The sequence below is a fragment of the Dictyostelium purpureum genome, assembly GCF_000190715.1.
Source record: "Dictyostelium purpureum unplaced genomic scaffold DICPUscaffold_165, whole genome shotgun sequence".
Taxonomy (NCBI): domain Eukaryota; phylum Evosea; class Eumycetozoa; order Dictyosteliales; family Dictyosteliaceae; genus Dictyostelium; species Dictyostelium purpureum.
In genome coordinates, this window is record NW_003519502.1 from 46 (window position 1) to 13,582 (window position 13,537).

Consider the following 13,537-nt stretch of genomic DNA (forward strand, 5'->3'; position numbering starts at 1 on the left):
AAAAAAAGACAAAAAAAAAAAAAAAATAAAATAATAAAAAAAAATAAAAAAATTTTAAAAAATAAAATTAAAAAAAAAAAAAAAAAATTAAAAAAAATAAAAAATAAAAATCTTTTTTTTATAGTGTTGAAAAAGTAAGAGGAGTGTTGCTTTTGGTAATTAAAATGAGGGGGGTGAGTGAAATAAGTTAATTCAGATAAATAATTTCTTTTAAGATAGATTGAGAATATTAAATTTATTATTTAAACCTTACATTATTTTTCTTTTTTTTTGAAATACAATTTTCTTTTTTTATTTTTTTTTTATTTTTTTTATTTTTCAAAATGGTTTGGGGTTATTTATTCCCATTTAGAAATTCTACAACCTTTAATGATTCTTCAATGTGAGATTTTGATGTGAACCAATGGGTTAAATGACTGAGTACAATTTCTCCATTATGTATAACAAATGTAGCTCTACTAAAATGGGCACCAAATGCTTTTTCAATCTTTCTTTTTCGGTCAATTAATAAGGGAAATGGGAGATCATTTTTACAATGGAATTTTTTTTGTTTTTTAATTTTATCACCACTAATTCCCACAACCTGTTTTAAAATTTTTTATTAGTTATAAAAGTATTATTTATCAAAAATATATATAACTACATACATGACAATTTGCATCAATAAATTTTTGATAGTTTTCTTTGAATTCAATATTTTCACGGGTACATATCATACCAATATTTGAGGGAAAAAAGAACATTACAAGAGGTTTATCAGAGAAATCTTTTAGTTTTACATCAACTCCATCTTGATTTTTACATATAAAATCAGGTGCAATTGATCCAGCTTTTAATAAACCCATTTTTAATTATAGTTTATATTTTTATAAATATTAGTTAATTTTTTTTTTTTTTTTAAATTAATATCGACTTTTTAAAATTATGAAAAAAAAAAAAAAGTTAAAAAATTAAAATAATATTTATGAAATTATAAATTGTTTATTAATGATTGGATATTAAAAATATCTTGCTAAAAAATATATATTTTAAAATATCTGTATATTTTATTGGGGGGTGAAAGGTTATACAATTTTTTTAAAATAGGAGTGGTGATTGTGTTTTTATTAATTTTTTTATATATAACCATATTATTTACATATATATTATTTTATTTTCTATTTGAAAAACCCTCACCCACACTTATATGTTCTTTTGCATGCTTTCACATATTAAATCACCAAAATAATATATTTATATAGTAAAAGTATTGATAATGTAATTTTAAAAAATAGTTAATCGAATTAATAAAATCAAATTATTAAATCATTTGATAAAATTATATTGATTTCGCTGATTAAAATGTAAAAGATTTTGTAGTAATTAAATTATACTTTTATGTATATTACATAGACAGATATTAAATATATTAAAAGGAGGTATTTTATTTAAATAATAAAAGAAAAAATAAGAATTTTGAGAAAAAGTTTATTGAGGAAATAAATAAGATTTGTTTATTGCAAAAAGAAAAAAGATTACTACTATTCAGTTATAATACGATTATAAGTAATGATTGTGATAAAAAAAATAAAAAAAATAAAATTTTTTGTTTGATATATGATCATATGAAACATTTTTAGTTTAAAAATATTTATTTTATTTTTATTTAAAAAAAAAAAAGAATAAATTAAATTACAAATATTTATTGTTTTTTTATAAATTTTAAATTATAAACTATATATATGGAGATGAACTATTTATAACATTATTATTATTATATATTTCTATTGTTTATATTGATTTTTTAATGTAGGTCCGATCTCTTACAATTTCTTGGTTCTCTTAGCATTGATACACGATATAAATTATCTTCAGTCCAAACTGGTAAATTTAAAAGTGTTTCTTTGACTCTAGGGAATTCTTCAAATTGATATGGGTTCTTTTGGAAGTGTTGAATGGTTTTTAAAATATTATACAAATTCAAACTTTGTTTAATGTTTATTCCTGGACCAACTTTATTTGTATCATCCTGAATAAATGTTAAATCTTTTAAATAAACACCACTAAATTTGTTAAATAAGAAAGAGAGTTAGTATTTTGTTAATAAAAAAGTAAATAAAGAAAAAGAAATCTTACAGATAGGGTATGCAGGATTGTTTTGGGTCAACTTGAGATAAATCATTACGATAGGCTTCATGATTACCTTCAACAGACATTAGAGTTTGTAATTCTTGAGAAACTTTTTGAATTTTTGGTTTGAGCTCTTGTTGGGTATGTTTTAAACGGAAAATATGAACTTCATTTAAACCAGATAAAATGGCCATCAATGTATGATAGTTATTATAGGAACGTAAATTTTTAGCGACCTTCAATAGCTTTCCCATTATTTTAGTTCTAGCTCTTATTTTTTCTTCCTTTAGAATAACTGTGCAAACCCATTTAGTAACAGTGTTGAATCTATCGATTGCTGCACGAATATTGGGTGCTAAATGGAATGTTTTTTCTTTTGCCCATGCTTGGTTAAGGAATTCTGATGATTGGATTTTAGAAAAGATTTCAAATTCGATTAGTGTTAATTGTTTTGCAATTTCTTCAGCAGGTAGTGCAATAATATCGTTAAATTGAGTTGCCTTTCTAACAGACATCATTCTACCAATCTTTGATTGTGATCTATTGGGTCTACGTCTATCATCGGATTGATTAGAGGAATCCATTGAATCTATTTTGTAAAGTTTCTTTGAGAATGAACGAATTAAATGATTTGTTAATGGTGAGCTCTTATCAATAATATGAAGTAAGAAAATCTTGAAAATTGTAATAATTGTTGGATTAAAATCTGCAAAATGGTCATCGATCAGCTTTTTAAAAACTTTAGAGACTTTGGCTTGGATTGGTGCTTCTATACGTTGTTTCCAATCTAATACTGATTTTACATTACTAGCTCTAGGGATATGATATCTTTGGAAAAGCTTTTCTATCAATTGTGATGTTGATATAAAGGTTCTATAGGTTGCAAGACATGCATTAACTTCAGAAATTTCTGTAGCAACTGTAATTGAGGTTAATTTATCGACAAGTTGATTTAAATTCATTAGTTTTTGTACATTAGGTGGTGGTGTTGGTTTATTTATTATTGGTACTTTTTCATTAGAATTGATTATTGCTGAATTGTTTTCATTATTTATTTCAATATCATTATTATTGATACTATCATTGGATTTACCTAGATCTAATTGTTCAACGTTATTGGAAATACTATTTGATGATAAAGATAATTGATTTGTATTACCATTATTATTATTATTATTATTATTATTATTATTATTATTTATTAAAATTTCATTTGGTAATTTAAGTTCTTGTGGCTTGATAGGTAGTGGTATAGTAGAAAGGGAAATTGACATTGATCTTGGTGAAATAGTAGATGATAGAATTGGTGAAAATGGTGGTGGTGGCATAGCTTGACTATTTAAAGTTGGAGTTACAATTGGAGATTGTACACTTGGCGAAGATGTTGCTGATCCACCAGAAGGAGTGCATGATGGGGTTGTGGCTGTACTTGAAATTGGTGAAGAAAACCCACTTCCTCCATTGCTACTATTTAATGGATTTGATTGTGGGGTTGATATATTACTATTGGATCCACTTAAGGTATTATTACTATTATTATTATCTTGGCTATTTACATTTGATTGATTATTATTATTTAAATCATTTATTCCATTATTTATTAACTGCTGTGTTGTGCAATAATCATATAAATAATCTACACTGTGTAAAGATGGGTCGTCCCAAATATTAACATCACCTTCATGATGTAATTTCTTTCGATATTGATAGTATAGTTGTTCCCAAAGACTGCTATTATCGATTACCTTGCTCCATTTTTTACAAACACGTTGGCAAATTGATAGTTCTCTTATATCGAAATTACGAAATATTTTTACCAATATAAAATCGTTGACCTTGGAGATATCAAACACTTTGAGGATTTTTTTCTTATCTAAACCACATAGCAAACCTTTGGCCATATCAGAGGATTGCTGAAGATGACCTTTAATAAAAGTACGTAATATGAGCATTGTTCCATAGTCAAAGATAACTTTTTTTTGATCGATAACTTTTTTCAATAGTTTACCAACTCTTAATTGGATAGGTCTTTCTACTATTTTATCCCATTGAGCAACTGATTTTTGATATTCTTTTGGCACAATATAACGTTGAACTAATTTACAAATTAATAGTTTTATTGGGAAATGATGACAAGATTCTATAAAATCTGTTACCTCACTGGTACTTGGTGTTGTATTAATTGGTGTAAATTTTCTTAAAACACTATTTAATATTATATTACTACTATTATATGATCCATAAACTATACCTGTTCCAATAACATTATTACCTGTGGAATTTGTTGTTGTAGTGCTATTACTATTACTACTACCACTACCACTACTATTATTATTATTGCTATTATTAATATTAATATTGCTACCACTATTGGTGTTATTGGTTTGGTTAAATATGGATGCTGAGGGTATATTCGATGAATTTGGTGTTACTGGTAAAATTGATGTTGATGATATTATATTTGTACTATTTATTGTATTATTATGATTATTAATATTATTATTTATAGTTGCCATTTCATTAAATAAAACTGGACTAGGTAACGCTATTGTATTACTTCTCAATCTTTCCATTGGTCTTAATTTATTCATAATGGTATTACCGGCACTTGTACCTATACTTAAAAATCCTCCGTTACTGCTACTATTACCACTATTATTAAAAATATTTACACTGTGTGGTGGGAATAGATCATCTTCCCAAATATAAATATCATTTGGTTCTAAAATAAAAAAATAAATTAATATTAAAGCTTTGAATAATATATTATTTAGTAAATATACATACCACTATAAAGTTTTATATAGTTTGAACATAGATCTTTCCAAATTTGTTGATTATTATTTATAATATTACAAGTAAGCTTACAAGTTCTAGTTAATTGAACTAAATCTTCTGCTAAAAGAAAACCAAATATTTTTAAAAATGATTTTTCATCCAATTCTAAAAATGATTTGGTACAAATTGGTTTGTCGCCATCTTTTTCCATAGATGGTTGACCCTCTTCATTATCAATGCTTTTGTTGTTGGTACCATTGTTTTTATTAGTTAATAATTTTGATGAAACTGTTAAAGGTGGTGATGAAGATAGAATTGATGAAATGGTGGTAGCTGAGGTATTTGGTGAGTTTGATGTATTTCCAACAATAAGAGTACTGCTACTACTATCACTATCATTGTCAATTGTTTGCTTGGTTGATAATGAAGGGGATGAGGCTGATGATCTTCTTGTGGCAGATAATGATGGTGAGGCTGGTGCTGGTGGAATGACAATTGGTGATGATGGTCTTCTTGTTACAACGAATTGTGACTGCTTATCTATTGATGAAGAGGAGGAAGATGATATATCATACTCTTCCTCGCTGCTACTACTTTCATCATCTTCATCATCATCTCCATAGCTCATTACATGTGATAAGCCACTTGGACCCCTAACAAATTTCTTTTTAGTCTGTAATAATAATTTTGTTGTTGATGATAACGATGAAGGTGATTGAGGATTATTATTGCTGTTGCCATTGCTTACAATACTATTATTATTTACTGTTGTATTACTGCCAGTTGATGATTGACCAATGGTATTTGCGTCATTTGTAATATTTGCATCGGTACCACTATTTTCGAAATCATCCTCTGCCATTTTATTAAACTCTGCCATTGACTCAGGACTAAAGTATCCAGACAATCTCTTTGATGTGAATGGATCGTCCAAATCAAAAATCTTTATTCCATTTCTTTTATCACTAGTTGGGGTATTACTACCGCTACTGCTATTTGAACTACTGAGTATTGGGCTTTTATTCATACTACCATTGCTATTATTATTGGTTGTTATTGTAGTTGTACTATTATTACTGTTACTATCCATTTTATTATTTAATTTAAAGAAAATTTGAATAATCAAATTATTCAATAATAATAACCCTTTCTCTTTTCTCTTTTTCTCTTTCTTTTTCTATATTTACTATAATTTATTTTTTATTTTAATTTTCGAATTTATTATAAAATAATTTTTCTGTTGTTATTATTATTATTTTTATTAATTATTATTATTATTATATTTATAAAAAAAATTAAAAAAAAAAAAAAAAAAAAAAAAAAAGTTATAAGATATTTTTAAAAAAAAAAAATTTTAAAAAAAAAAAAAAATGTTTTGGAAAAAATTTTTAAAAATATATAAAATTTTAAAATGATAACATAGATATAAATAAATTTGAAAATATAAATAACAATAACCAAAAAAACAAATTTGTTGTTGCGGTATTTTTATTGGTATTGTGAAAATAAAAAAAATATTATAAGAATGAAAAAAAAAAAATATGTTATATTTGGTGTGAAGGTGCCTTAGAAAAAAAAAAAAAAAAATTATTTTTATTTTTTTTATTTTTTTTATTTTTTTTTTATTTTTATTTTTTTTTATTTTTATTTTTTTTTTTTTTTTTTTTTTTTTTTTTAAAGAAGGTTATGTGATAATTGAACAAATATGATGGTTATAAATATATTCAAATTATATGAATTATATATATTTATAATTTTTGTGTGAATTTTTTTTCTTTGTTTAATTTGAAATCAAAATGGTTGTTTTTTTTTTATTTTTTTATTATTATTTGTTTCTCTTTTTGTAATTTTAAATTATCGGATAATGATCCCCTATCTTGTTTGTTATCAAAGATTATCTTTAAATTTGCAAATTTTATCATTGTCGATTTGGATTTTTTTTTTTTTTTTGGGTTTAAAATTTTTTTTTTTTTGGTTTTCCCTTTTTTTTTTATTTTTTTTTTTTTAGGCCCCAGGAACATTTTAGGTTTTAAAAAGGTTTTAATGGAATGGTTTTTTTTTTTTTTTTTTTTTTCAATTTCATTTAATTAATTAAATAAAAATTTCTAATTTGTTAATAAACATACATTAAAAAAAATTAAATATACAAAAATTTTTTTTTCAAATATAAAAATTTACATTTTTAAATAATTGTAAAATTAGATCCAAAAAGTTTTAAATAGATCCATTTATATATTTTTTGGAATAATGAGAAAATTACTAAAAATAAATAAAAAAAATATTTCAAAATTAAAAAAAAAAAAAAAAAAAAAAAAAATTTTTCATTTTTTTTTTTTTAAAATTTATAAAATTTTAAAATACACGAATTTTTTTTTTTTCATTTATTTCAACAAATGTGTTTGTAATTTTATAACAATAAAACAAACAGTATTGACAATAACAAATAAATCACTTAACATACATTATATTAATATGCATTATATTGGTTTTTTATTTTCCCATTAATTAAATAATTTGTACAAAACACATATATATAATAAACAAATACACCATAATATAAAATAATGTCAGAAGAATTAGAGAATAAGTTTTTAGAGTTATGTGCAAAATACCCAGCTGGTTTAAACCAGCAAATGATGGAAATGGGATTAGGACATAAGATGGAGGATGTTGCAAAAGTTATAAATAATTTATTAAAGCAAGGTAGACTTCTTATTCACCAAAATCCCGATGAAACTACATCTTATAGAGAAGTTAATCCAGAGGATCAAATGAAGTATGTAGTACTCAATAGTAATATATACCAATGTACATTTAATTAATTTATTTCATTTTTTAGATTTAGAGGATTAGGAGCGGAAGATTTTTTAATATATCAATTAATTGAAACATCAGGTAACAATGGTGCATGGACAAGAGAGTTAAAGCAACAATCGGGATATCAACAAGTACAAATTACAAAAATATTAAAGATTTTAGAGAATCGTAAGTTAATTAAAGCGGTTAAATCAATTCAGTCAGGCAGAAAAAAGGTATATATGTTATATAATATGGAACCCTCAAGAGATGTTACAGGTGGTACATTATATGGTGGGGATCAATCATACGATCATCAATATATTCAAATTATGAAAATGCATATCAAAACATTCGTTGAAAATAAAGGTGCTGTAGATTTAAGCGATATTATGACATATTTAAGAAAGGTAGCAGAAGAAGCCACAAGTCAATCATTGGGACCAGAGGATATTCAAGCATTAGTAAACACAGTCATCTATGATGGTGATATTGAAGAGATGAGAGATACCAGAATGGGAGCATTAATGGGAAGAAGATCCGGTATCCTTTATAAACCAACCAAAACATCAATACCTGTAAATAATTTTTGTAATATGCCATGTGGTAATTGTCCAGTATTTGAAATTTGTAGCGACGATGGTATTATTTCCCCAAAAAAATGTGTATATTTTCAACAATTTCTTGACCAAACCGATGATTTAGATTTTTGACATCACAATAAAACAAAAATTAAATAAAAATAAAAATAAAATAAAACAATATAAAATAAAAATCTAAAGGTTTTTTCTTTTTCTTTTTTTTTTTTTCTCCAATAATATATAATATTGGTAGTGTTTAAAATTTTATATATTATATTAATATAAAAGTTTTAATTGTTTATTTTAAAATATGTAAAAATTCTTTTTTTAAAATATCATTAATATTATTATAATGATCGATTATCGTTTTGTCTAAAGGTTCGTTAAAATCTTCGTTGTAACCACACATTATTGAATAGTTGACATCAGCAACAATTTTTTGAATATCTTTAGATTCTCTACCGGCGTTTAAGCTCTGTAATAGTGACTCTTTAGAGTAGATCGATTGAACTTTTTCGTGAGTAAATAAATCTCTGACTGAAGTTGCGATACCATGAGCACTCTTTCTGTGACCCTTTTCAACTGCGATATGAAGTGGTGTTTTATTTTCACAGTCCATTAGATTTGGATCGGCTTTATTCTTGAGAAGGATTTCGATGATTTGATGACTAAAATGATGCTGTAAAGGTTTACCAAATCTTGCCATGTTGACCCAATCCTGGGTGTTTAGTACTGCTCTATGAAGAGGTGTTCTATTTTTATTATCTAAACAATCTACTTGAATTTCTGGATGTTCCAATAATAGCTTTATAATTGAAAAATAGTTTTTTGATGATGCAATATGTAATGGTGTTGATCCGTAATCATCGTTTAGTTTTGAAATAGGTGTTAATTCAATTTTACAATTTACATTAATTTTTTTTAAACTATTACTATTTGTTGTACAATTTGTATTGATAATATTAGTTTGATTATTATTTTGATTGATATCTTGATTATCTAATTTAACATCTATTATTGAAGTTGTTGTTGTTATTGTTGTTGGTAAAGTTTTTACTGAGTCTTTTTCTAAATTTAATAAAATTTTTAACATTTTGATATTATTTTCTTTAACAGCTACATGTAATGGATAAAGACCACTTGGTGAGGAAATTAATGGATCAGCACCATAGTTTAATAAAAGCTTCAACATTTCGGGTGAGTCTTGTTGATGTTGTTTTGTAGCGACATGTAAAATGGATCTACCCTTGTTGTCCAATTGATTAACATTTATATTTTCATTTTTTAACAGTATTCTTAATATTTCTAAACGAACACTATTGGATGGTTGGCCATGGACAAACTCGATTGCAAAGAATAGTGGTGGTTTACCTTTACAGTCGCATTTGTGGTTTATATTGGCCCCTTTTTCCAAAAGAGCTACTACCAGTTGTTTAAAACTCCATTTGCATGCTATATGTAATAGTGAGAGTTGATCGATAGTCTTTCCATCTCTTTCTTTTGGGTCATTTAACATACGCTCAATAAATTGTAATTTTGATTTTGATTTTGATGCATAGACTCCGCATGATTGGAATGGTCTTTTTAACCATGACTTTTTACCACGAACAAGAGATGCTAATGTTGGGTAGATCCTTCCGATTTCATCGTACAGTGACACTCCAGTGTAGATGCCCAAATAGCTTAATAACATATGTGTTGGATGTTGTGCATGAGCATTATATGATATTACTAAACAATTCTTTTTACTAGTGCTTGTTCTGATCAAAAATGTGCCCTTTCCCTGTGTTGATAATGCCCTTTCTGCATCCTCTCTTGTAAATGACTCTTGCCACCACTCAGTATGATTTAAATACTCTTTTGCCCAATATTTATAAAACTCTTTCCATGTGCTATTTGGTAACCTTTTGTTTTTTTCTTCGCCTATATTAAATAACCAATACCATTGACTTAAACATTTGTCATACCCTTTATAAATAAAAGATGTATTTTATTAGAATTTAATTTCGTTATAAATATTATATATGCGTAAACAAATACATACAAAGTGTATTTAGTGACGAAATGTGTGACCAATAGGTTGATACTAAACAACATATTCTTAAGTCAAAGGGCGATAAATATTTAAATATATATATTATAATTTCGTCTGGTAAATCACATATACTAGTTGCTGCTGAACCATCCCTATAGATTCCACTATTGCAACCATTATTTATAAAATAATTTTCGACACTATTCTTTAAAAAGTTTATATTTTTGATAATATTTGATCTAATTATTCTATTTGTAAAGTTAAGATTATAATCTAAAATTTCTTTTTTCTTTTTTTGATTATTATTATTATTATTATTACTACAACTTTTAATATTATTATTACTATTATTACTATTATGAACTATATTATTATTTTGGCTAATATTACCATTACTATTACTATTACTATTATTACTATTATTATTATTATTACTGCTACTATTATTATCCGTACCTGTACTGTTAGTATTTGAAATATTAATATTATTAAATGATCTTAAAAGTAATAAATGTGAATTTATAGAATTAATATCGGTTGAGGTCATTCTCGAGAATTATTTTGTTATTTAACGATTTTTATTCTTTTTTGTTTTTTTTATTATTTTAGGATTTAATGATTGGTTGTAGGATTATGATTTATAACTTTTTATATTATTATTGTTTTTTATCATTTAAAAAATATGTTGTTTTTTTAAAAATGAAAAAATAAAAAATAAAAAAATAAAAAATAAAAAAAAATAATTAAAATATTAATTTAACGTAATTTAAAAATTATGGGATGTATTTGATTAGTGATAAATATATGGGAAAATGTCATAAAAACAAAAGAACAAATATCAAACAAAGATATACTATATTATTATTTTTTTATTATTGTAATATTAATATTACTAAATTATTTAATTAATTATATTTTAACACATGCAAAAATAAGATAAATAAAAAAAAAAAAGATTTTTTTATTTTCCAAATTTTTATTTTTTTTTATTTTTTTAAAATATTTTATTTATTATAATTTTTTTTCTTTTTTTTATTATTTTACATTTATATTTTATTATAATAAAAAATGAACATTGTAAATTTTTAGAATATAAAAAAAAAAAAAAAAAATTAAAATAGAAATAAAATAATTAAAAAAAAAAAAAAGGTTTGTTTTTTTTTTTTTTAATTTAATTTGAAATTTACATTGTATTAAACCTTCCCCCCAATATCATATTTAGGATGATGGAGCAGGAAATGAACCTTTTTTTGTTGAAATTTAAATAAGTTTTTTTTTTATAATAATAAATAAAATTTTAAACAAAATATTCCCCATTGGGTATTTTAAAATTGTATTGTATATCATTTTTTTTTTTTTTTTTTTTTTTTTTTTTTTTTAAAACTAAAGTTTAAAATATCTCTTCAAAGACGCTGTACTGTGTTATCGGTGTGCTTTTTTTAAACTTGTGTGTGTTGTTTGTTTTAAAAAAGTTATTTATAATTCATTAATAGAAATATAATAGATATAAAATAATAACATTACTTTTAACTGTATTATAATATTGTCTTTGTAATAATAAATTAATAAAATAATAAATCTTTAAAATATAATTTATTATTTATTTATTTCAAAAAAAACACCCTTCATAATTTTTTTAAAATATTTTTTTTCATTTTTTTATTTTTCATATAAATATTTTATAATAATTAATAATAAATAAAAAAAAAAGAAACTCACAAAATGATTTCAAACGATAACAATACTATTCAAGGTAAAGAGGATAAAATTTAAAACAATGGCCAATCAAAATTTAATAATTTAGTATTAGATATTTAAATAGAATACACCTAATATGAATAACCAAAATAAAAAAATGAAGAATATTTTATATTAATTAAATTAAATTTATTAATATTATAGTTTCAGCACCAGGTAAAATCATTCTTTTTGGTGAACATGCTGTTGTTTTAGAAAAGACAGCCATTGCAGCCAGTTTATCATTAAGAACTACAGTTACATTTACACCAAACGATAAAAATAGATTATTATTAGACTTACCAGATATCCCAGATTTTGGTATTAAAGAATGGAGTTTAGATGATTTTAAAAAGTTAGGTCATTTCCCAACAGGTATTTATCATCATTATTATTATAACCAATATAACTATAAAACTATAAAATATTAATATTCATTTAAAAATTTATTATTATTAGATATTGATCCATTAAAACCAATTGAGTGTAATCAAGATTTTGCAAAAGAATTAACCAATTTTATTGATATTAAAGGTATTCATACATTTTTGTTTTTATTTTGTACATTGACTAAATGTAATAAAGCAATGGATATTAGATTTTCAAGTGCATTACCAATTGGAGCAGGTTTAGGATCATCAGCATCATTTTGTGTTGGTATTTGTGCAGGTTTATTAAAAGCATTAGATATTTATGCATGTGGCGGTTGTGAACAATGTAAATCAACCAGCGAAGGTCAACCATGCAATCAACAATTAAATTTAATCAATCAATGGTCACTTCAAGGCGAAAAAATTATGCATGGTACACCATCAGGTATCGATAATGCAGTCAGTACCTTTGGCAAAGCCCTCACATTCACTCGTAAAAATGGTTATAGTGTTATCGAAAATGGTATCCCACCACTTCGTATTCTCATCACCAACACCAAAGTAAGCCGTTCAACCAAAACATTAGTCGAAGGTGTTATTAATCGTTCAAAACAATTCCCAACTTTAATTGATCCAGTTTCAAATTTAATCGATACCATCTCTAAACAATGTATTACTGTTTTCGATCAATATCATCAAGATAAAGACTATGACCGTCTTCAAACAGCCATGGATTTAATGTTTGATATGAATCAACATCTCTTATCTGGTTGTTATGGTGTTGGTCACTCAAGTATCGATACCATCGTTTCAATTACCAAATCTTTAGGTTTCCACACTAAATTAACCGGTGCTGGTGGTGGTGGTTGTGTAATTACACTTTTAAAAAGAGATACTACCGACGATCAATTAAATCAACTTAAAAATAAATTAGTAGAATCAGGTTTTGAAAGTTGGGAAGCCACCGTTGGTGATCCAGGAGTTTTAGTTTCAGTAATCCCAAATTAATAAATTATAATAATAAAAAATATAAATAAATTTTATTTTTTTTTTTTTTTTTTTGGGTTTAATTTTATAAAAACATCGCATTTTATTTTTTTATTTATTTGAAAATTACACTAATAAAATAA

General features: G+C 24.3%; 5 protein-coding genes across 5 annotated transcripts; 2 read left to right on the forward strand and 3 right to left on the reverse strand.

Annotated features, from left to right (window-relative positions):
• Positions 1-334: 334 nt before the first annotated feature.
• Positions 335-845, reverse strand: DICPUDRAFT_79975 (uncharacterized protein; the record flags this gene model as incomplete). The annotated part of the gene is made up of 2 exons (XM_003289172.1): positions 335-583; positions 648-845. 2 exons carry the CDS (start codon positions 843-845, stop codon positions 335-337), a joined length of 447 nt encoding a protein of 148 aa, XP_003289220.1.
• A 938-nt stretch (positions 846-1,783) lies between these two features.
• Positions 1,784-5,977, reverse strand: DICPUDRAFT_153547 (uncharacterized protein; the record flags this gene model as incomplete). Its single annotated transcript, XM_003289173.1, has 3 exons — positions 1,784-2,042; positions 2,116-4,831; positions 4,897-5,977. The coding sequence occupies 3 exons, from the start codon at positions 5,975-5,977 to the stop codon at positions 1,784-1,786; spliced, it is 4,056 nt and encodes a 1,351-aa protein (XP_003289221.1).
• A 1,474-nt stretch (positions 5,978-7,451) lies between these two features.
• DICPUDRAFT_88404 (uncharacterized protein) lies at positions 7,452-8,396 on the forward strand (the record flags this gene model as incomplete). Its single annotated transcript, XM_003289163.1, has 2 exons — positions 7,452-7,663; positions 7,727-8,396. The coding sequence occupies 2 exons, from the start codon at positions 7,452-7,454 to the stop codon at positions 8,394-8,396; spliced, it is 882 nt and encodes a 293-aa protein (XP_003289211.1).
• A 166-nt stretch (positions 8,397-8,562) lies between these two features.
• On the reverse strand, positions 8,563-10,846 carry DICPUDRAFT_153549 (uncharacterized protein; the record flags this gene model as incomplete). The annotated part of the gene is made up of 2 exons (XM_003289174.1): positions 8,563-10,232; positions 10,309-10,846. 2 exons carry the CDS (start codon positions 10,844-10,846, stop codon positions 8,563-8,565), a joined length of 2,208 nt encoding a protein of 735 aa, XP_003289222.1.
• Positions 10,847-12,021: 1,175 nt separating this feature from the next.
• DICPUDRAFT_88405 (uncharacterized protein) lies at positions 12,022-13,415 on the forward strand (the record flags this gene model as incomplete). The annotated part of the gene is made up of 3 exons (XM_003289164.1): positions 12,022-12,052; positions 12,202-12,411; positions 12,496-13,415. 3 exons carry the CDS (start codon positions 12,022-12,024, stop codon positions 13,413-13,415), a joined length of 1,161 nt encoding a protein of 386 aa, XP_003289212.1.
• Positions 13,416-13,537: the final 122 nt, after the last annotated feature.